Raw genomic sequence first — 24,585 nt, 5'->3', positions numbered from 1 at the left:
TTTCGCAGGAAATAGGAGAGGGGTTGTTAAACTTACATTACCAGCAAAGTTTTTTTCATTTGTTTGAACATGTAGGTTGAACTAAAATAGATAGACAGTAACGTTGCACATTTAACCATACATGTAGTAGCGCGTTCAGAGAGATTTTGAGATCCTAAGGAGAATGAATTTTCAAGAACTATCATATCACATCTGGGATCTGGCATCACAGGCGAAAAATATAACTGTTTGCTTAAATATGTTTAGAAACACTACTTCACTTATCGAATAATATATCCTATGTCTCACACTACTGATGGCGATGGTACTGGGTGTACGATATTCTCTCCATCATCCCGAGTTTCTGTATTTCCAGCCAGTCCATTTTCTCTTAGCCAATCTCGTGTTCGTCCCCTGGCCGCAGCTAATATAATCGTGAGTTCGGTTTTGAAACACGCCACATTCTCGTTTTATGAACCTAATCAATTGCAAAACGAGATTATTTTGATACTGAATACGCCGCCAGCTCTTCTGAGGCTGTCACGGCTTGCGGAATAAGGGCAATGAACTCCTTGATCCACAGACGGACGAATGATTTTCCCCCACATTTTACACTCGTGTTACAACCAAGCTGCTGAACGTTTCCATGTATCTTTCAGGTATACTGTATATATTATGTTATAGGCCTATTAAATAAATATGCCCTGATTGTAAAGTATCTCTAAATTATTTTAAATAATATTTATTTATTTATTCAAAACAGTGGGGCTGTATCATGAATTCTGTCTCTTCTTCCTCTTCTGACAAGATAGTTAGGTCTCACTGGAATCGCTGGAAACACTCCTCTTAATTAGATTTTCACAGATTTTCGTAGATAACAGTAAATATTTTACAATTTAGTAAGGAACTGTTAGGTCTATCCTTTTCTGTACGTAAGAGAGATTAATGCTAATATCCCTTAATTGAGCAATCTGTCAACACAAATCGAGGGACTTGTCTTTGAAGAGACGGCTTGTGAGATCTTGGATCGAAAAAGAACAAAATAACGATTTTTTTTGGTGTTCTTTACAACACATTAGCACTTTAAGACCAACATTAAATCGCGATAAAATTATTTTCCTAAGATCACAGTTTGCACTTAAGCTAAGGAAAATGTTGCATGTCACCTTTGGAAAATGTATTTTTACAGGGGTGTCATTTTCATAAAAGGATGTAAAATACATATGAGGTAAACAAGACGACAACACCATATACAGTAGCCCATTAACTGTAAATCAATTCACGTGCGTATGCACCAATATCTTGTGTAAACGCACGTGTATTAACTGTAAAACAATTCACGTACGTGCATATGCACAAGTCATTTGTGTGAGCGTATGTGCAGAAAGTTGAAATATATACCCGCTCTTTTACACTGTAATTATGATTCGTGGAAGAAAAAGAAGCAAAAGAAATGCAGACAAACTTTCGGCGATTGCATTTTTTCTCGTTTTTTTCCTATTCGTCCCCTTCAAAAAAAAAAAAGAAAAAAAAAAAAAAAAAACGCAAAGCATTGAACCCATTGGCTCAGTTGGCTGAGTAGGCAGATAATTCCGCATATCGATGTGTTGCGTCCAATATCGTTTCTTTGCAAGCTCATAAATTTACGAAGGATTTCAACAAAAAAGCACGGTGGGACTTACAAAGAGGTCTCACTGCGCACCAGACGATAAAATTCCTCATTAATCGTTGCCTGATAAAAATGCCTTCAGCCGCGTTCACACTTGAGTTGTGTCGGCGTACCTTAATACGAACCATCCCAGCAGGCTGTCTTGGGACGGTGTTGAGGAACAGAGTCTGCCCTGGGCTCATTCCCAATGAAAGAATAGTTCTACGTAGATCGACCCAACTTCTCGGGGACTCTGCCCTGGGCTCATTCCCAATGAAAGAATAGTTCTACGTAGATCGACCCAACTTCTCGGGGACTCTGCCCTGGGCTCATTCCCAATGAAAGAATAGTTCTACGTAGATCGACCCAACTTCTCGGGGACTCTGCCCTGGGCTCATTCCCAATGAAAGAATAGTTCTACGTAGATCGACCCAACTTCTCGGGGACTTTCGCTGAATACAATCAGATTAACAGATTTACACTTCACTTCTTGGAGTTGAGAAGAATGCAGAAAAGCTGGTGATGATATGAATACTTTGGAAACAAGAAAATCCGTGTTTATCTGATTGCGGAGTTGGACCGATGTACTAAGAGTGACAGTTTTATTGGGAATTGCCCCTAAGATTATTATGCTCTCTGGGCACAGGGGTCTCTGTTTTCTAGTCTGTTTCAATATTGGAGGAATAAATTGCTTGCTTGCTATCTCATTTTAAATGGATTGCCACCAATTTGTATTTGGGTATACTTTAAATTCAAGACTAATAGTTTAGACCAATAAACAGGCTAATGTTTTTACAATCGCCTGTTGATCTGGGTCGGATTCAACTTAGGTGGGACCATATTCAGTGGAAACGCGGCATTAGATTCATTTCCGTTGTAATTTGGACGCCATAAACAGAGATGGACTTATTTCCTGACTTGGGAGGAGAAAACAGAGGATGTCGCATGTTGCTTTTTACCGCCTTGATTCATTGCACGGCGTTCATGTCGTCTGCTGCCGAGAGCGCTTTAAGATCAATATCCGTGTCTTTCTAAACACGCACGCACACCTCTCTGTTTACTGCCGACGGAGCCACTCCGCGCCCGGCCAACCCTATTGCCTGCGTGCCAGACGCCGCTCCGCACCGACAGCGACGTCTCCAGTTTAACAGTGCATATAGCCTCGGCGTGTCCGGGTAAAAAACGTGAGCCACAATTATCAGTGGCTCGTACAGAGAAAAGTTGAGCTAAGCGCGGCCAAGCACATTTATGCAGGTAAAGGTAGCTGAAGTGCGTCAAACACTGCCTGGGTGGAGGAAAAGAGAGAAAAAACAGCTCCTAGTCCTTAATTATATATAGAGAGTTTTCCACTCCCCCTACTGCCCTAAGCCAAGGCCTCCATCATCGCTTTCATTATCCCTTCGTTCCGCTTGACTCGCAGGGGTCATTCACCGGCAGCGTGAAACATTTAATGGGATACGGAGGCGGCAGGGTATCAAAAGCGAAGTTCAGGCCGGCAGTCGTGCCTCTCGGCACGACAATACCGCGGTTTGTTTGGTTTAGTGAGCCAGACGGAATGCTGACCTTTGACCTCAGAGTGCGTCACGCGCTGTCGTCTCTCGCTGTACACTAGGCCGGGCACACAAGGAAGCGTCGCAATCGGCTCAGTGAGGTCGCCGCCGCGAGATCGCCTACACGGTGGAGTGACTTAACGCGAAATAAATTTATAAGAAAATTATAAGGAAAAAAAATAAGACGAGAAATACAAGCGCTGCTCCGCTGTGAGGACAGGTGTAAAGAACAAGGTGGAAGAAAAACGTGATAAAAATGTCGAGTAGGAGGGGAGATATTTTCTCGGGAAATTACTCCTTCGGCCCCGAGCTACGTGCCGAACTCGAGGAGTACCTTCAGCCTATCTACAAGGACGGGGAGATGCTACTGGAGGTTGAATGCGGTGAAAACCGCGGACTTATGTACGTTTCTCGGCTGTGCCAGGGAAGCAAGGGCCCCTGTGTTTACTTTCAAGAAACCTGGCTCACGCCGAATGAGTTTCAGTACATCAGCGGCAGGGAGACCGCCAAGGACTGGAAGAGGTCAATCCGACACAAGGGACGGAGTATCAAGCTGCTGCTGACCAAGGGTATTTTGTCTGTGCACCCGTCAACGTGCGATTGTGAAGGCTGTCGAATTAGTTCACCCGTGGTAAGTACACTGCTCGAACGTGTTCCGTCAGTGCAAATGACGATTTGAATGTTTGTGTGATTGTTTGTTTGTTTATTTTGAATACAGGCCATTGGAATTTCATATATTGGTGTTATAATCTTGGTGAGACACTGAAAAAATTGTGTAGATAGACATGAGAGAGGGTTAACTTCATTTGGAAATTTTATTAACCAGTATACGATCTCTCTCTCTCTCTCTCTCTCATTTACGAAAAGGAAATGATCTAGTAATCTATACCACTCTCATAAGAGGCGTCCCCTCCTACATCAATTCACCATAGTTAAGATGGTGTTCAGCACCGATAGCATCACGCTACGGGTTACCTACGGCGGTGCCTCGGACGGTTAAAATCAAGACCGTACCCGACGACGACAAGCCTCGGGACCTATTATTACTCTCGGTGCGTGTCGATGTCATGAAATACGATAGCGTTAATACGGGCGGGAAGACCTGACGCGAAAACGCACTCTCCTATCGCGTAGCAAAATAGAGGTATGTCTTGCCTTCCACGATCGTTTATTTAGTTAGGGTGTCGGCAATTTCTGAAAGCCGCCTCTCCGCCTCCGCCAGTTAACCGTTTTCCCGAGCTTGAATGTATTTCCCACACGATATCATTACAGGTAGAGTTTCACGTAAATATGGCGAGGTGCCGTGTACCTGGTATGGGGCGGTCTTTTATTAAGCGAGGCGGGCGTGTGTGGACATTCTTAATACTTACCACGTTCGCAAAATAGTCCCTTCAGCAGTGTTACGTAGGGGCGGTGTTTCCGTAGGGCAAAATTGCTAAAATATCCTGTTTTATTTTAAATAACTAATAATGAAATTATGAAAACAATAATAATAATTTAAGTTCAAATTATCCGATGTAGAATATAAACTGGACAGCCAAGATGAGGTCATGTTTGAGTCGAAAGGTGTGAAGAAATTACGTCACCGTGGCAGTGGAAAGAGCCCTGCTACGACGTGTATTTCCACACCTTTTCATTGTTCTGTGGAAGCTGTTATTCCGCGATAAATCGCACTAACTCAAAGCACACAGCGCGAACGGACGCGGCGGCACAACGGGGCTTAAAGCAAATAAACATTTATCTTCATAATCACGTTTTCCGCTCATAATCGCCCGTGCTTGGCCGGTAACAAAGCTAGGCGGGCAACTGGGGGGAACAAGACAGCGCGTAATCCTCTTACCTCGCACGTGCGGCCCGTCGCGTTCAGTGTTGTGCTAAAGGATATGCCCTTATCCGGCCTTTAAAAGACCCTTTTAAAAGACCCCATCTGGGAGATTCCGGCCGGATAGTACTACCGTGAGATGTATATGCGTTTATAAGACCGGAACCGGTTAAGTCCCGTAAATTTTTGCCCGGTTATTCCCGCGGATATTGGACACCATGGGAGGGAGAAGATTAGATAAAATGCAGCGCGTCGAGGAATAAATTAACCGACACCAAATATACTCTCTCGATTTCATTTATTTACATACTATCAGAAAAAATCGTAAACTCTTATTGATATTATGTTTATTATTATTCTAGAATTACACTAATTAGACTAAAAGAACAATTTTGCCATAAAATGATAAGTTTATTAGTAACTGGACATGATGAGCGAGCTCAAAATATATATTGATAGCAAAACAAATAGTAATTTGAGGCATAAGGTTTAAAACATATTACTATTATATCAAAACACACCCAAAAAATGTGACGAGAACTAGGGATCGGTTGGAAATAAGGTGCATTTAAATTAAGCGAAATTGAGTATTTTCCAAGCCTAGTTGAAGTGAAACGTGAACTCAATTTACAATTTATTATATATGAGATGTATGTGACTCCGTGTAAATAGTGCACTTACTGATATATGGACACTGCCCACGGATAATGGCATTTTCATCGATTTCTACGTATATAGTAATATTCTGGGACAGCGGCTGAGAAACCCCAAAATGAAACATTGAGTGCTCGGTTAAGTGTAAAATACATTTATCATGTTATAACGTACGTGGGTCACCCAAGGTGTAGAAAACGTATTACTATGTCACGTTTAAGTGTGTTTTCTCTCCACTTAATAAAACAGAAATAAACATTTACATTGTTCAGAGAGTGCTCACCTTTAAGCTGAAAATTATTTAATGACATAACAATTCTTCACGTAATCCGCTTTTGGTCTGCTTGTAATGTTATGGCAGGCGGCTCTAGAATTTATTAGAAGCAATTTCCAGCAAGCAGGCTTTTTGGCTTGGGTGGTATGCATTCAATCGTATAGAAGGCGTTTTTTCAGTGGGAGCAGTCGGAAGCTCTTGTAAAAAACGTTTTAAGGCAACACGGCGCCGTATGTGGTTGCACAAACGTTTATCAATGACAACATGGCCGCCACAAAAGTGCACTTTCCGTAGATACTTCAACTGCTGCGACGAATATCCTTTTTTTTTAGTTTACTGCGTCCAAGTCAAACTTCGGCAGTGAGGAAACATTATAAATTAGACGCCGGTGAATAGAAGGGCACCTTCCGTAACTGAACGGCGTGTGCGACGCCCTCCGTTTCCTTCGTTGTTTTAGGTGGTAGCGGCTGGGTTCTTTTTTTTTTTTTTTTTTTTTTGTTGGTTATAATGCATACGGCACTGTGTGTACGTGCGTGCTAGAGACAGAGAGAGAGAGAGAGGGGGGGGGGGGAGGGGGGCTTTGACAAAACCTCAAAGTATATATTTGAACGAATCACGTGCCAAAATAATGCCCAGTGCTTATGATAGTTTAATGACCAAACCGTGCATTGAACTCGTTTTATCTCACTAGATTATCCATTCACGTACAGCATATAAAACACCCCGTATCATTCAAGTAGTAGTACTATATACTATTGTTTAGCTCTATATACATACATTTTAAGGAAATAAAAAGAAAAGGAAGAACCAACGAACTCAAATTAAACTTTAGTACAAATGACGTTCATGCTAATAAATTGTCCCATCCTATATCAAAGGGGACATTTTTGATAAACCAGTGATCATGAGCTCCCTCGGGCCCGCACGTTTCGTGTGTCACGTTCGCCCGATGTTACGCATTGCGGGACGCTTAGGAGATAGAGCTCGCAGCCGGTAACTGTTTACGTCGGAGCTTGTCTGTGTCGCGACCTTTCAGCATCGGTGCAGTAGCGGTGCACATTTTATCTGCAGAAATATTTGAAGACAAATTTAAGCTGCGCTACATTTAATCAATCAAACTGAAAAGAGAAATTGGCGATGAAACATTTGGAGTTTTAAGGAGTATGACGATTTTAAAGTGTTGATTAAGATTTACTAGCTTTGCTTATGTCACAATTAGTTATTACAAACTGACGATTTTCCTGGCAGCAACAGTTTGTGCACATCATACAAAATTACCGTAGTAAGCAACGTGGTATTTCCTTTGTTTAATTTCCTGTTCACTACCACCCCTCCCCCCCCCCCCCACCCCATTTTCAATCACCCATTGTTTGTCCTGATGTGCATACTAATTAATATAGGATTGACTTTAAGATAAAAAAACAACAACAACAACAACAAAAATAGAAGAATAGAATAGAAAACACTTCGATAAACCTCAGCAAAGGAATCTGAAGGTCATATCGTTGTTTGTTTGGATTTTTGTTTACGCCTAAAATCAGCCGTCGTCACTTTCGTTGGTTGTTGTATGTTGTATGCATGTATGTTGATAGCAAAAAAAAGGGAAAAGAATAATGTTAAAAGAAATGCTAATGCAAAAAGGTGTCTGTCAATTGAAACCGAGTGATGACCAATATGAAGTACGTGTGGATTTGAATGAAAACGAGTTCACGCGAAATGGAGATCACAGGAACAGGAGGTAAGATGCGGATATTTAAAATAAATTATCCGTAAACTCGTTGTAACGAATTCGTAGTTGATGTATCAAATAGGTCGTAATGGGCTAGGCCATTTTATAAAGAATGGCCCCTGAAGGAAAGGCGAGGGGGGTAAAAGAGACGGAGGAGAGGAGGGGTCGTGCAATAACCACTTTACTATCAATACCAGGTCAAAGTGACTTCCACAAATTGCTCGTTTATATATCTTTATATGCATTTCACTGACTTAAATAGACAGTTTACTTTTATGGGTTCACAAATGCGTCCTGGGTATGCCTTTTTCGTCCTATAACTGGACGAAAGAGCGCGACGGTGGAATCTGCACTTGAGGGTCCCTTCATACCGGGCCAAACTTACCGTTCGATGTTATAATGAGTTACAGCACGATATGCCTCGTTCTCGCCGACTCTCTAGCCCATTGGCAAGGTGCAGCATTTATTGTTCGAAATAGCTCGGTTATGTCAGAAATCAGTTTATGTTAGCTGCTATTGAATTGGAGGATAGGAGCCGTGAGCTGACCGTGCCTGAATACTTGTTTTGTCTTTACATATATATGTGAAGTAACTGCAAATAAAAACTGATAATCACTATGGCATAAGGTGGGTCATGCAAAAAACGCCAGCATATATCAATAACGCCATTAATTAATGGGAAAAATTGGACTGCGTCGTTTCTTTACGGTCGAAGACGCAAACGTGACGATTGTCTGACTTTCCGGTGCACCGTGACAGAAATGAACGCTCGTCACGCGCCAACCACCACAGTGATGCATATTTATTGGGGAAATTTGCCGCAGTAACGTGAAAGTCACGTATTACCCGACAAAACGACTGTTCCCTCTTTGAGCGTGTTTTACTGACACTAAATGGCGATTATGACAATATGACAATATGAAGAAATGGCAATTTTTCGTAGAAACTTAAGAAGTATATCAAGTTGTTTTCATCTCAACTGTTTTCATTTTCGTTTTAAAATTCTCAATTTTAGAAAGTCGATCGCGTCTCCACATTCTAATTTTATTGTTTCCTCTTATATTAATTTTTAGAAAAGTTAAAAAGAAACATCGGGCGTGGCCCTGTAATAATGCTGAAATACAAATAGCGACACTGTAATTGTATTATCATTATATGTTGCTCTGGGGAAATCTCCCAGGCACGGTATAAATTTCACTTGCACCTACGTGCGGAGACGATGATCGGATGTTTGTGCATGCATAAATGTCGACAGGCGTCAGAGCGAGAAGCGGGACGCTCGTGCGTCAGGACCTGAGCGACGAGGATTGGATGAAGCCTCCGAACGTGACTTTCCTCAGACAAAGGAGAAGCGAGATCCGCCTGGCCTGGCGACGCAGTTATTCACGCGCGTTATGCAGAAACTCGGCATTTTGGGTCGGCGCGGGTGAGGAAAGAGCACGCTTCGGGACCCTTGGAACGCCATATCAGATGAGATGAATGGAATTTGACTTTCTTTCTCATTGAAGACACTCAGCGCGTCAACAGTCGAAAGATTTGAAAAGTGTATTTAGACAAAAGTTGTAGAAAAAAAATTACTCAATCGAGCCTGTTGGAGTGTACTTTTTATTTCCTTTGTCGTTAATCCAACCCCGACACTGCATACGAAAGTTTTAGGAATATGCACTAGGTTAGCGACTCATCATAATAACGACCATTTATCATCTCCAAGTATAGAAATCTAAACTATTAATGTCACATACATGCATAGAATTAGTGCTCCCCGCTAGATACCGCGCGCTCGACACGTCGTCCCTGTCACCTTATTGCACTCTTCCAGCGCGGGGACAGCCCTGATGACGTCATTGCGGGGTTAAATGACGAGTGATGGTACTGCAGCCCAGTGTAACAGGAATGGTAGTCCTAGGAATGGAAGTCCGGGGTCCCACGTGATTAGTACAGGTTAGAGTTAGTCGGAGTATTGGGGTTAGTATATAAGACAAATGTCACCTGTACAAAGTAATGGGAAAAGGATTACGGTTCCTGGCGGACTACCATTCTTGTCACACAGGTCGTCATATACCTGTTGTGGGAGTGCTGGTGTTTGTTAATGATGTCAGCGGCCCTGCTCGAGCACCCTGAGTTTTGAGGCGAGGATGGTGATTTTGTAAACTGATTAGAACTTCTCCACGGACCGGTTTCGCGAAATATCTCGAGACTAGAATTTGAGACTAAAATAAAAAAAAAAATCAGTCCTCTTTGCCCTAAGATAAAAAAAATATATCACCAATAATAGTCCACTTATGTGAAATGTTGCGCCTTTTTTTAAAGGGAAAGCAAGAAATTGTAACTAGTTTAAACCAGTGATTTATCATCTGCCCATTTGTCATCTTGAATCGAAACCTAAGGGTGGATGATCGAATCGCATTAGCTAGTGCGGTCTAACTCATTCTGAACGGCCTCTTAATTTTTTCTTATATTTCCTCTTCCTCCATAAGATATTGATAAGTCTTATGCTTAGTCTGCATAGCGGGTCCTTTTATCGGGACTGTGACATCGATGCACGTGATGTTTACGTCATGATGACGTCAGACGCGCACTGACACTTAAAATGTAGCCTTAAAATTTCGGGTGTTTGGCGGAGGCTCTGTAGAACATTAAGCTATCCAAGAGAGTTCTTTACAGAGACTTCTCTTTGTTTTATTTCGTTTTCATTATTTTCTTTATCCAGATTTTATGGTTTTGGCAAAGTACAGGGTACCCATTACTTAATCGTTTAAATGTTGGTTTTTTTTAATGTCGGATTTAAGAATTAAAGAAAATAAAGAGGAATAAAAAGATGCAGCAAAAAAAAAAAAAAAATAGATTTAGATGCTAATCACAAATTTAACCTAACCGGGTTAACGAAGAGAAAAAGAATCAAAAAGACAATTAACAGTTCAGATGATATCAAAGACGGACAGACAACGTGTATGTAGCAGTGATAAAATAAATATAAAGTGGGAAGTCAACATCAGTTTTTGCGGTATTGAGGTCGTCGTTATGTGAGTGTTTCAGACCGTAACCAGTACGTTAGTTTGGTCTTCGATGTGGTGGTGCGGCACTATTGTCTCACCCGCCAAGACCTTGTGTTCTGAATATTAAAACGTAACTTAAAAGTCATTGACCTTATTTTATGGAAAGAAGCATCGTGTCAAAACCACCAATTTGCATGTGGATTCAAGAGGCAAGTGCGAGATTGATATGCCGCCCGTTACATGTGCTGTGGCCTTTTTCCACTGCGGACTTTCTTTGGGCGTTTTCATTTAATCTTCCTTCTTATTGTATTTCTTTTGGGTAAGCAAATTTATAAATTTTTTCCGTTTTTTTTTTATTTTACTTTATTTTATTCTTTACAATTTATATTCTCTCCCCCTCTCGTTTTTTCTTTTTTTGTATATCTTTCTTTATTATGAATATCGAATGGCATAAAACAAATTAATTTATTATACAAAAACAAAAACAAAAACAAAATATGCTGAAACGCCAACCCTTATCAATCTTTAAGATAATGTGAACACAAATTTCTCATATTAGCCAAGCGACTGGATATATTAGCCAAATTTAATGTTAAAAAAATGTTTTTGACCATTGAAACAAATAAAGGTTTTTGCGAAATCGAAATACTTAACGTTTTTTTATCCAGAGTCTGTTAAGCATTTGGCTGAAATTTACAGAGGCTGACATTGCGTCTTGTTTCATGAAAGGTATTAGAAGAGATTTTTTTTTGTCTTAATTAGAATGATTTTTTTTTATTGAGGTGGAAAATATTACTTGAATGTGTAGTTTAAAAAGACATGATAATTTAGGCTTCAAAGAGATTATTAAATTGAGGAAATCACGTAAGGTTATTTCATTAATTGACGCCTTCTCAGCTTTCACCTTGCCAGACGACAGTCAGGGTAGGCGGCCGGACATAACAAGACGGGACGCATGAGAGCAAACGTCACCTCGTATTAACATATCTATGGGTCATTTCGACGGTCGTCTGCTTGTGGAAGATGGAGAAACGTGCGGAATTCCACGTCGAAAATTGAATCAGTTCCGTCTGGGGAGGCGACTGAGGAAATCCGTTAACGAGAAACCCTGGCACAAGTCCGTTCACCTCGTGACATTGTATGAAGTGCAGTAAGTTCGCCGTGGTTGAAATGCTTACGCGTCCCCGTGACTCATACCACTCTGGTGCTGTTTTATAACTATCAAGATAATCCAAGTCCGTCAACATAGGCCTACTCTTTAGACTTCAGATCTTAAGAACGAATTTTTATCATTATGTATATGTGGTTTTATTTTTATTACAACTTCTTCAAATTAAGGTCGACATTTTTGTTACTAAATGGTTAGCGAACACTAAATAAAAATGGCAAAATTTTCAAAGATTGCTGAACTTTGAATTTTGACATTTTTGGGTGATAATGTTGTGAAATTCTTAAAAGGTTTGGCGGATAATTATTAGCAATTTGTTAAAAAGTTTTGCTTTTCGGTCAAACAAACTTTGCATCATTTATTTAAAAAAAAACTGGAACAATTTATCTTTATATATTTCATTGAAAAATAACATTGATAATAAAATAGAATTTAAAGAACTACCTCTGCTCACTTGACAAATTGATGAATTTCAACCATCCTCTCTCCCCCGTGAAGAGGGGGGGAAAAGAAAATGGAATGCTGGAAAAAAAAAACTGGCGATTAAACCCGCGGTGTACAATTTACATACTTGATTTCTGGGGGCACGAGAAGGCAGCCATTATAGAAAAAAGGGAGACAATAAAACGGTGGAGATTTTTATTTCAGACGGACAAGAGTGCACCAAAACCTACTAGTTTGTATCGGGTACGGTTTACGCCCCGGGCATAGCGGCGACAAGCCGTCATCTCTTGTTGTGAGTGTTGCGAGGTGCCTCTGTTTCCTCTCCAGTTTTATGTCGATAAAAGTCCCGGTTCAGTGAGTACAAATTCTGTATTTTTGTGTGTAATCGCGCGCAGTAAGCTGTTATAAAACACTCATATATTTTAATGGGGTCTATGTCGCAGTCGTTTCGCTTCGGTGAGTCGTCTGTTTGTGTTTGTCTCCTGATCCGTGTGTAGTTAATAATAATACCAATTTCGTGGCACAAACTGTCGAAGTCTTTAAGAGCAATTGCGTCAGCAAAAATATTCCCTCCGACCGCACTTGAAGGTTCGCTGCGTGCACGCTTTCATCCCTTTTTTTTCGCATTTCACATTCATTTAATTGTTCGAAAGTTTTTTCAAACTCCTACGTGCACCAATAATAACAACAACAACAAAATCATACAAATCTGACTGTCATGTTTCTTCAAAATATTTTCCTGATTTGATCTAAATTCTAGTTAGCCTATGTCAGTGGACAATTAAAACCTGTCCAGAAATGCCTCGTAAGCACTCTTTCCTTTTCAGTCAAGAAATCATTTTGAAAAAAAAAAGTAATAATAATTAAAACGATTGAATACTATTTTTCATCATGATTTTATTATGAACCCAGAAAAACAATATCGAATTATATCAATAGAATGAATTTTATGTGGTCTCCTTTTACGCAATTTTGTCAGGAGATTTTATCTCTAATCGAATTCATCCATATTTCTCTTCGCCGTCTTTTACGGCAGTAATTCATATTATCTATGCACCTTTTTCCCTACAAAAAATTCCAATCGATTCCCCGCCGTGCCCCTTTAGCCTGGAAAGGTTCACGCGGCAGACAAGCAGACGGTCTCTCGTCAATAACATTTCACGCGCGACTTACGGCAGAGCCGCTATCGATTGAGGCGAATGAAGGTCACGCCAGTCCGCGGGATCTTGCTCTTCTTCATGCAGAGCTTGGGCTGCTCCCCGTGCTGTTTTGGCCCTTCTGCGGTGTGGTCTAGATTCCAGGTGAATTATTCATTTTAGAAACGCAGAGCCTGGGGCCGCTTTACGTAAAGTAATGGTAATCGCCGGTTGTAATACATACTCCAGGTGAATTATGAACCTCTATAAAACAGAGTCAAGGGCTGCTATGCGCGTCGTTACGGCCTCATGATTACGAATGAACTTCTCATTCCAATTATCCAGGGCATAGGGCCGCTTTACACGTCGAGGTGGCCCTTGTGTATTGTGGTCGAATTTCCAATTGAATTTCTTCATCGAGCGTGAACTCCGCCCGGCAAGTATGACGGGACCCGCTAATAACCGACATGCTTTGTATAACTGTATTTGCAGACTTTAAATGTGAGAATTCAGTGCGTTACGTAGCTGACCGCGTTTTGTAACAACGAACATAGTAAGTCTGCAAATAATGAAAATCAGCGAAGGGTGTCGCATTAGATCGCTGCAGGCGACAAACGGGTTGATTACTAAACCATCAAAATCCTTTCTGGATTGAGAATTAAATTCTCCTACTTTATCTTAAAGGACGCGGAGGGTTAGTACTTTTGTATAACGACCCCATTTAATGCAAGCTGTCATTTTTTTCTGGCAAATTAAAGTCGAGGCTCGTTCTCTGCTGAGTTGTGATCCAACTTAACACTTAGCCAACTTTATTATCTTAGGAAGGTGAATTAAATAACATTTTACATAATACAATAAACCTGAGTGGTTAGAAATGTTAAGGAGGGCATTGATGTTAAACTTGGCATAAAATTCTCGTTTTTTGTTACCCTGCAAAAGGTAAAAAACTAAATGTGCAGTCACGTTCGTTCTTTTGAAATTATATAACCATCTTTTGTTCTCACGCCTCCTTTCTTTCTACGATTTCTGTTTCGTTCTGCGGTATTTTTTCAGTCCCTTGCCTTTTTATCAAGTGCATGTTCTGAATGCACCGATTCGCACCCGTATACGTTCTCACACTACGACGCTTCATCTAGGGCCGACGGAGAGGAGAAAAAAATACCAATTTCTATACACTGTTCGTTGAGTCGTGACACCCAATACGCTTAGTGTTCGGAAGAGGCGGCCGCCTTTTACAGATGAACAGCGGTCGATTTCACCCTTCATCACGCCCCGATGGCCGCGCCGTCTCGGATGTGGAGCGTGAAAGAATAGGGTCGTTATTGTACGCCGCTGTCAAACTAACAACAGAAATAATTTAGGCATTCGATTTTTTTTTCTCTCTCGTTTAATCTTGAAGTTTTGCCAGGCACGTTGAGTGAGTGCAGTCCGGGTCACGCGGGATTATGAACGCTGATCGATATTTGGCGCGATTTCAGCGATAACTCTGTCGTCTGCGCTTCAACGTGGATTTTGCATGAGTGACTGCGTCGGTAAAATTAAGGTTGATGTTTAAGGATGATTAAAAAAAAAGACCAAAGCTCAATATTATTTATTCAAACGAGCTTGATGAATCGACCAGTGGTTTGCGCCCAGCATGAGTGAGGAAGGAGTAGCGCAGAATAAATACGCGTAATTCTAAATAATGGTGTGCAGTTGCCGACATGGTGATCACAACATTAAGACATGACTCCGTTGGAATTGGGATCGCGCCTGAGGAGGACCTGCTGGCGCCGTTAAATTGTGAACTTTCGTGAGCGGTTCGATTACCAATTTAACCCCGGCACCACTCTTGTTAGCTTCGCTTCCCGCCTTAACTAACGGTCTCTACGGGCCGCCGTGACAGCAGACTCATTATCGCCCTGTCAGCCAGCGGAGCCTTGGCCGGCGCTGTTTGCTTGCTTTGATAGCAGAGAGAGAGAGAGAGAAGAGAGAGAGAGAGGTGTGTGTGTGTGTGTGTGTGTGTGTGTGAGAGAGAGAGAGAGAGAGAGAGAGACAGCATTACAGCTTCAAACTGTGGTGAAATTGATGTGTTAGTTGGGAAGTTGAGAGACCTTATTTTACCCTCATAGATTGAATTTGAAGGGTATTATTATAATCCACAAGACGTGTCTTATGTGACAAATTATGGCCTCTCGCCGTGGAGAGGGATTCTTCTGTGCTCTGCCTAAACGCAGTTTTGTCGTTGTACTGTCTGCCTTTTCCAAAGATAAAAGAATGAATAAACTATAATAAGTAAATGAATATAGAAAGACGACTAATGGAAAATACAGCGTTCTTGTTGCCCTGATTCATAAGTGAAATCCAAGTATTTTAAACGGCCTTTCTTTCTAATGGCTTTAAAAAAACATCCATTTGATATAGTTATTAATAATTCTAACAACAAGGTAGACAAATCTAATATTATAGAAGTCACATTCTTTTATTGTGTTTTTTTATATTGCAATATATTTTTACCAAAATAAGTTAATTTGTCATGCAAGTCAATGGATGATGTGTTATATCCCTAACTCTCTTCATTTCGAGGAAAAGTAACCTTTCTCTTCTGTTTCAGCACAAAACAAGGCTTACCAAGAAGAAGTCACCAGAATTCAGCGACTATGGGCGCATGCGCATAGGTATCGATGGAGTTCCCCTAGAGAGGGCGCCATATTCCGCCTCCTTTTCACTGGCTGAGCTCTGGAAACAACGGGAAAAACAGTTAGAGTAAGTACCATCGACCTTATAGAACTAGCACACATTAGAGTAAGGATGGACTTGTAACAGAATAAATTTTCGAAGTATTTTTTTTTTTTTGAAAAATTTCTGCGGTAGGCTGGGAGATCAAACCCGAACAGGGTGCAGTAGCCTTCACCACTATAATTTTACTGACTAAGCATTTGTTTTGTTTAACGTCCGTGACACGCCTGCTTGAGTGATTGGCATTATCAAATTTATGATAACTGACATATTTATCGAAATTCTCTTCTTCGAATGAGGCCACTACTCCCAAATAATCATGTAGTCCTGTCAACAAGTACCCGGTAATAACATACTATCAGACTTCATGGAAAAGATGAAGAGGTTTGAATTTTTCTTACGAGGAAACTTCGAATAATTGGCTCCGTTTTGTCCTTCAAAGCACGGAACAGACACAAAATTTATATTTATATACAACAGTTATCACGTGGGGAACAGATGAAGGACAGAATAATAGATGGTCGCTGTCAGCGTAGTTCCCCGTTTTTAATCTATATGTCGCCCTCTAAGCACCCTGTACCTTATCACGGCACGATGCAATTTGGAGCGACGTTTAAAAAATCACGTACGCAGTTCCTCGCGTGCCTGTTGTCGAGGGTGGACCTTGGCTGGGGTTATCGCACCAGCAACTCTCCGTGTTTACACGCGTGTTTTATCCGATAACATTGTTGCTAGGACGGCGGCGCAACCATGCCGCGTGTATCTGTCTGTGCATGTTTTGTGATAGCGGCTGTCATCTCGCCGTGTACCTCAACATGTACTCCTCTGATCGTGACCTGGAATACAATCGGGGTATTTTTTTATGTACAGACACGTCTTGTCTCTGCACGTAGCCATCACCTGCGTCTGTTGTCGCCGTTGTCGTTGTATTCGTGCACTTTCAGTGATAACACGCTAAGTGGAAAACCGTTTGAATTTTTGCCTTCAGACTTTTGCCTTCAGACTCCAGAATATTTTTTTTTAGTTCTTTTTAAAATAGTTTATTTTATGTGGCAAGAATTACTCCAGTCGTGTCTCCAATGACCAGTGTTGATTCCTTGGTAAAATGCAATCATAATTTGATTGTTTTATTGCTTGATTATTAAACAACCTATGAGTGAAATATGAATATCCACCAAAAAACCGCGGTGTTTCGGTACTTGAGTTCAATAGAATGTTAAAAAATGGGAACGCGTTGGTCTTTAGGAGCAACACAAAAGTGACACGTAAAGCATGGTTAATAGGCTACACACTGTTGTGAAAAAGACTTTAGTTCTTCAGAATTTACAAAAATAAAAAAACAGCCAAAAAATATCCGTGGCTAAATTCTGTTACCGTCTGTTCGTTAGTCTGCCTTTATTTCTGACCCCACTCTCCTCCAAATCCCGTTAAATCTCGCTTCATGTAAGATTAAGTCGCAAGACTTAGAGCTGTCTCGGATTTTCCCATTAGAGTGATATTGGGCTCGGTAGATCGGGTGGGAGGGGGGGAGGTAAGCACTCTTATCAAACGTGCCACGTGTGATATTGTCATGCACCCCAATAACCTTACGATTAGGGGATCGCCCACCATAAGAACTATGTGACCTTGCGTGCAATGTAATTTGTCAGCCACAGTATGGTTGACTCTTAGCGGAGGAGGTGTGGATTGCTTGCACCTTTTACGCAAGGAAATTGTGACATTTTTGTGACTTTTGATTTAATTTATAAGCGCATCATTTGTATTGTTTCAGAAGTCTGCGAGAGTCCCGTCTCACAAGTATAATAAACCAGTTGAGGAAGAGCAAGGAGGAGATTCAACACTTTCAGGAGGAGGGTTATCAGACCAGTATTAAAGGTGAGAGAGAGAGAGAGAGAGAGAGAGAGAGAGAGAGGGAAAAGCGGGCCCATAATGTTCATCTCCTTATATGCATCAAGACATATATTGTACTGTCATGGGGAACACGTTTTTGATCATAGGTTTATTCACTTCTATAGAAAAGATAAGTAGATATCTCTACCACATTTCGATCGATTTTTTTCTCACTATGGTAGACTACATTGAAGTGTGCTATCCTTAATCGTTTAATGTTTTTTTTAGACTAATAAAGGTTACAGCCGAGCGAGGCTAAACATAGAAAAATCAAATACAAAATCTGCCATACTAATCACTAATCATAATTTAGAATACTGTTGTCTTACAATCAAATTTTTGCAGACGTCGAGACGATAAACTGGCCAATTTCTAATAAAAATTAAATTCGTTTTAAAGAAAGAGTTAATTTTTTCAAAGGCGAGTAGGCCTAATCCTTTTGTCCCACATCGTGGGATTTGCATGTGTAAGAGATATTTGGACATTTTTACGCGCTTTTGAAGCTTGGTTTATTTATCCTAAAAAGTAAAACGTTTATTATTATTATTATTATTATTATTATTATTATTATTATAGGTTCAGCCGACAATGTGGTGTCAGATGTAGATAAAGCGCGCATGCTCGAAAACTCCTCAGCTCCGGGACATCTCGAACCGTCACGTGACAGGGCTGACAAGAGTTCTGAAGAAAATACGGATTCACAGCGACCGCAGTCAGCACCGAACTGTGTGATGCTCGAATCAGCGGCCAGATCTCAAGATCAATCACCATCAAAAGTGGATTCCAGCTTGCCCAATGAACGTCCAGAAAGCGGATTGGTTATGCTAGCAAATGAAGCGCATGCGCGAGCCATGGAGACCGGAAATTGTAGTAACTTGATTCGTCAGCTTGCTGCGCAGCACAGCAAGTTTCAAAGGTTTGTTTTGTTATCTGGAATTTGAGTGACCTGTGAACGCTTTACGTGTGTCTTGAAACGCATTGATACGTGCTCATAAATTTTAATCTAATAAGAATATACCGATCAAGATAACGCAGTTGTAGACCTACACGGATTAACCCTAAGTAAACTAAGATTTCGTGGAAAAAAGATGTAGGCCTATAGGGAAGTAGAAATAAAAACGAAACTGTAGCTGTCATTTTGGAAATTTTAACTTACATCGAAAACTGTAGCATGCTTATTATATGTTTTCTATACGCCTTAAACTATAGTGCCCCCCTTTTTCCATATTTGCAGTTCCCAAAAACAAACGCCAGATCACATGGCCATGATGGAGGGCGAAACCATCCCAAGACTACCTCAATGTCCAGAAATTGGGAGATACCCGACACACGGATTTTATCCCCCGCCCCCTCCTCTGCTGCAGGCGGTTTACCAGTCCCCCGTCAGGAACGGTTTACATTCCCAAGGTCGTCTGCTAGAGATGAGGAGGCCCTTGACCACGCTACACGCATACGACACACTCAAACGCCCTGCGCCTCGAGACGAAGACGCTCCAGTAGATTTATCGGTGAAAAGAAATAGACTTGCTAGTTCCCAAGAAAGACTTAGTGCGTTCGATACTGTATACGTCGGTTCGCACGGACTTCAAACAAATTGCATGCCGAATATAAAAAGTGAGCGACACGTGGACTTGAATGACAATATCTCGTCGACACCACGTGGGCGAGAGCTATTACGAGATTACTTAAACGAAAGCCCGCAGTGCCCGAAGATGACAGCGGATCAGAAAAGTATGGTGCAGCAGATGCGGTATTGGAGCGCGGACGACGTCGTTAACTTTATCAAAACGTTCCCGGACTGCGCAGATTACGTTGAGGTAAAATCTCATATTTTGATGACCAACTTTACCAAAAGTCGACAACTTCTAGCTGTATGCTCGTTTCATGTATGATGTTTTGCCTTGCACGAGGCCTGAAAAGCGGCATTCATAAAAGATGACATATTTAGCTGAAACCCAACATTAATATTTTACCATAATTCATATTGCACGGGACCCTTAATCTCTGTTGGGAAAATTGTATTGATAATTCTTTCACTCACACATGTCCGATTTTACATTTCAGCGATGGAAATCTTTCATTAAAAAACTTGTAGATAGGCCCTATATAAAATAATTTATCACTGTAGCGTCTTTGACGAAAGAATTTTTACATTTTGTTTTTACTAGATTTACTCACATTAGAAAATATGTTTCACAATACATACAACAATAATGAAGTGAATTATAGTAAATTCTGAACATAGTGACTCATAATTTTCTCCTCTCATTTCAGACTTTCCGGGAGCAACGCATCGATGGTCAGAGTCTGCGTCTACTGAGTGTGGACCTGTTAACCAGTTCTCTGGGAATGAAGCTTGGCCCGGCGCTCAATCTCCGGGCCTTTATAGCCAAACTGTGCGGCCAATGTGACCAGTGCAGGCATTGCTTACATTGCCATCAAAACGACAGTGAAAACTGAGGCGAAACTGTTGACTTTCAGCCAACGCAATACCAACATGTCTCCGCCAACACAATTGTGCCTGTTCTCACCTAACGCAATGCTAACGCACGTGGCATACAAAGTTGACTTTCGTTCGTTCTATACATTCGGCCTTCTTCGGGTATTTTTGATAGGCCTAGGTGTATCAAACGATTCAGCGACCGATTAATAATACAATGGCGGTATTTTGGGTGCAGCCATATACATTCCTGATTAGCAACAAGTTTTTGATTTTTTTTTTGGTAACTTTAAGAAGAGAGTTTCAGGAAAAACATCTCTTCAAATGTGTATTAAACACTATTATTTATTATGTCATTTGATAATTTAGAGAGGTACCAAAAACATTGTCAGCATGTTGCAGCTTTGATGGCAGTTAAGTTTTTGCCGTAAAAAAGTTGTGCTACAATAACGATTTAACTTATTGAAATTCGTTTGCTTGTTTGTTTATTTATAACTTTATACTAAACACAAGATAAATGCTATTTGGAAATGTATAGTTAACTCCACATACTTATTTGCACGAGTTTTTTTCAAGAAAGGATGTAACGAATTTATTTAAATTATACGGTGCCCTATCGATCCATTGCCAATAAATTAGCTTGTCCGTTAGTATTCTTCGTAGCTTTACAGTTTAATGCACCGTTTGAACAGGGAGCTTTTAATAGTCATGAATCAAGTTATCATTGTTCCCACGTTTTTAGGGATTTCACGATAATTGCTCAAAGAAAACACATCCGTAGAGGGCTGTTAGGTCGTCCTTTTCCAGATAAAGTGTCAAAGAGAGAGAGAGGGGGGGGGAGATTAAAATTAGCTGCACCTAGTATGTTAAAGGCTTACCGTTCATTTTCTTCTTTTTTTTTTTTTTTTTTTTTATGTTTTTCTATAGTCGGTAAGTTTGCTCATTGTTTAGTGCTAGGTTATTAGTTCTGTTAACACCACTGGATACAATCCTTAAATAGGCCGCAAGCGGAATTTGGTCTCATACACAATTAATACAAAAAATCTGCCTTAAACAAACAAATTTCTAGTGTCTCTACTTTCCAGTCATCACCAATTCGAGTTCCAAAATCAAATATACATGTGCTTTATACCCGTTTATACCTGGCCTTAGCTTAGTAGGTAGTTACAAGTATACCTTGCCTTTTCACGTTGCGTAATGTACGCAGCTATAAGCAGGGTGTAGTTATTTTCATATTTAAGGGTATATAATGCGTAATGGACATCAATACAGCTATTATACAGGATATCCCAACAGATAACTAGAGGCTTTAACTGCGCGAAAATGGAAATTCCGAATGCAGTTTCTTTAAGGTGAACCTGTTCTCACGACCTAGATGCTCTAGAGTTATGCTTACACGTCATTCATAAATAAAGTCGTGGGATTATCCATTGCCTCACTCTTTCGGTAAGAAGTAAAATCCAACAGCACTTTTCTTGTAAAAATTGATCAAGTAGTAACTAAGTTACTCTGCTATTCTCTAAAAAGGCCGCTTCAGAAATTGTTTAACGGAATGCTGTATATAGAAACGGTATAGTTAAGATAGAAAATATTGTGTAATGAATTTGATAGAACATTTAACTTTCATCATTTTGGCGGTATATTGTTTATCTCATTGTAAATATAGTCATTAATTTTGTGTCATATTTCCGTTTCAAGGAATAATAAAATAACTTATTATTAAAACTTACGTTGCCTAATTCACGAGTTATTATATATTATATATAAATGTCCGTTTCTTTCGTAATTTAAGAGTGTGGGTTTGTGGATATCTATTCCAATTAAAGTGTGGATTCTAAAAAGGGATTTTTAAAAAGTCTAATTGTAGGCAACAATCGGCTACCTTCAAACTGTCGGATACAGGATTTTGCTAATGGGAGGACTCTTAATTTTCTTTTACTTAACGTTGGTATTATAATGTATAGTAAGAAAAAAATGTCGATTTATTGAGTCCTAAATGGTTTGCTTTCACTTTTGACATTGCATAGTGCAATTGAACTGAACCCCACCCCCACCCCTCTTTACCCACCTCCGCACTTCTCATAGTGGTTTACACTTTTTTTCTCCGTGATCATATCCTTTTTGAAACCAACTTTTTAAAATCAGTTTAGTATAATGTAAGATTCACATCTCCGTTCACAATGAACGATAACAGTAATTGATAACTGATATTGTGCAACAAGCCCTATTATTAGAAGTAATACCGCTTCATAAATCTTTCTCTTATCTCTTATCTAATCAGGTCTCTCATTGTACCCTCTTGACATAAATGAAACTGTTTATTGCGGTTTATATTTGCAAAATGAAACGGCCCCATTAGATCCTTAACTTATAGACTCAAATCCCTGACTATTACCTTATTTTCTTATGCCCCGTTTTCTTATATAACGAGAACGATCTAACGAAGGCACCCTCTAAATAGAGTTTCTAAGCTAAACGCCGTGCGCCCCCGAAGGTTATCCAATTTTTTAAAATCCGATGACACCATGAAAGTAACCGCAAGCTACCTATTGATTCATATGAAATAAACATTCAAAACACTTACTTAGACGTTGGACACCATCCTCGCTTCCTGGCAAGTTGCATATTTCCTATTTTTCTTAAAATATACTAGATCAATCGAAGATTGTGGTATGGTACTGCGAGAGCCAGTAACGAAGGTTTAAAATTTAGTCCGTTTATGTAAATTTTTTTCTACCCTTAGATGATCAGAGTGGGTCGTTTTTGATTAAAAGTGAAAGCCTGATTCATCTACAGCCAAAACCTCCTGCCGCAAATATTGCATCAGGTGCGACCAAAGACGGAGCACAATCAGGCCTATGTCTGATTGCGCCACTATCGCAATCAAAACCTGATATTTAAACCAAGGAAATGTCCGTATGTGATAACTATTGTTTGTGATCATGTGCATATGTTTTCGCTATCATCTACCATTACTTGGTTATTAGTAAATATGGTTATCTTCAGCATAGTTTTTCAAACTTATGTTGGAAGAAGCATTTACCTACATAAATTTGTGTCATGCAAAATTTATGACAGAAAAAATGGTGAGGAGGGACGGAGGAGGAACAGTGGGGCGGAGAGAGAGAGAGAGAGAGAGAGAGAGAGAGAGAGAGGTTAACTAAGTGAGGGGAAGCAGCTACGTCGTCAACAATTAACTCGTTGTTCCCGGACGGGCTCTCTTTATATCAAGCAAGGAGATATTCATCTCCTTAATTAGGATGTGTCTTCTGAATGACTGAACAGTCATCTATGCGCACCTCAGATTGTCTGGTTGATAAGTGCACTCCATTGTTCCTCAAGATGTCCCTGTATTGTTTGCACCTAACATTATAACTGGGGACCTTGTAGCTCGGAAACCTTGAACAACAATACAGTGCATTGACCAGGAAAACAGAGTATTTTAATACGGAAGCTCATATATATATATATTGTTATAAATAAATAAATAAATAAATAAATAAATAAATAAATAAATAAAAGTGGTGAAAACTACGATAAAGGCGTAGGATATTAGATACTTATCGAATAAAATGATGGCGCCATAAAAAAATTTGCTTTGAATTCATATCATTCAAATATTTAATTGAATACAAATATCTAACCACGGCAACTTTTTTCTTTTTCTATCGTGAATTTTATAATTTTTTAAATACTCTCTCTCTCTCTCTCTCTCTCTCTGCAAAAGCATTCGGGCGAGAACGAAGCGGGTTGAACGTATCAAAACAGCTGATGAGGTCGTTAAGGATGGAAATGACCATTGATACCATCTACTGATCTACCGCTTATAATTGCGCAGACAAAACACGGTCGAGTCTTTAACCATTTCAAACGTATTTTAATGACCTCTTTTTAACCAGATTAAATGTAATCAACAAGCTATATTTCAATCACGTGAGGAACACAAAAGCGAAAACAAGACGGTTTACATTCAAACCGCTCCGTCTGGCTGTTGCAGGTTTTTACATAATTATCCAAGACAGGTTGTAGTTAGAAACGTATTTCCATGATTCGTTGTTTACGATTCACGCTCCGTTTCCCCTCGTGTACTGGCGGTGTTATATTTCAGATATTGATACCGCTTTTCAGCTTTGGCGA

The 24,585-nt window shown here is 40.1% G+C and overlaps 1 protein-coding gene across 1 annotated transcript; it reads left to right on the top strand.

Annotated features, from left to right (window-relative positions):
• Window positions 1–2,988: 2,988 nt before the first annotated feature.
• Window positions 2,989–22,177, top strand: LOC106178465 (uncharacterized). Its single transcript, XM_013561695.2, has 6 exons — window positions 2,989–3,808; window positions 15,994–16,145; window positions 17,890–17,993; window positions 18,585–18,924; window positions 19,243–19,825; window positions 20,283–22,177. The coding sequence occupies exons 1-6, from the start codon at window positions 3,434–3,436 to the stop codon at window positions 20,466–20,468; spliced, it is 1,740 nt and encodes a 579-aa protein (XP_013417149.2). The 5' UTR covers window positions 2,989–3,433; the 3' UTR covers window positions 20,469–22,177.
• Window positions 22,178–24,585: the final 2,408 nt, after the last annotated feature.

The sequence above is a fragment of the Lingula anatina genome, chromosome 9 (genome assembly GCF_051362555.1).
Source record: "Lingula anatina isolate TDL-2025a chromosome 9, LinAna3.0, whole genome shotgun sequence".
NCBI lineage: Eukaryota > Metazoa > Brachiopoda > Lingulata > Lingulida > Lingulidae > Lingula > Lingula anatina.
This window is presented reverse-complemented; position numbering and strand designations above follow the sequence as displayed.

Coding starts and splice junctions, on each gene's coding strand:
- LOC106178465 (XM_013561695.2), top strand. CDS start 3,434: ATGTCGAGTAGGAGGGGAGATATTTTCTCGGGAAATTACTCCTTCGGC. Junction 3,809..15,993: donor GTCGAATTAGTTCACCCGTG/GTAAGTACACTG, acceptor CTTCTGTTTCAG/CACAAAACAAGGCTTACCAA. Junction 17,994..18,584: donor TTATCAGACCAGTATTAAAG/GTGAGAGAGAGA, acceptor TTATTATTATAG/GTTCAGCCGACAATGTGGTG.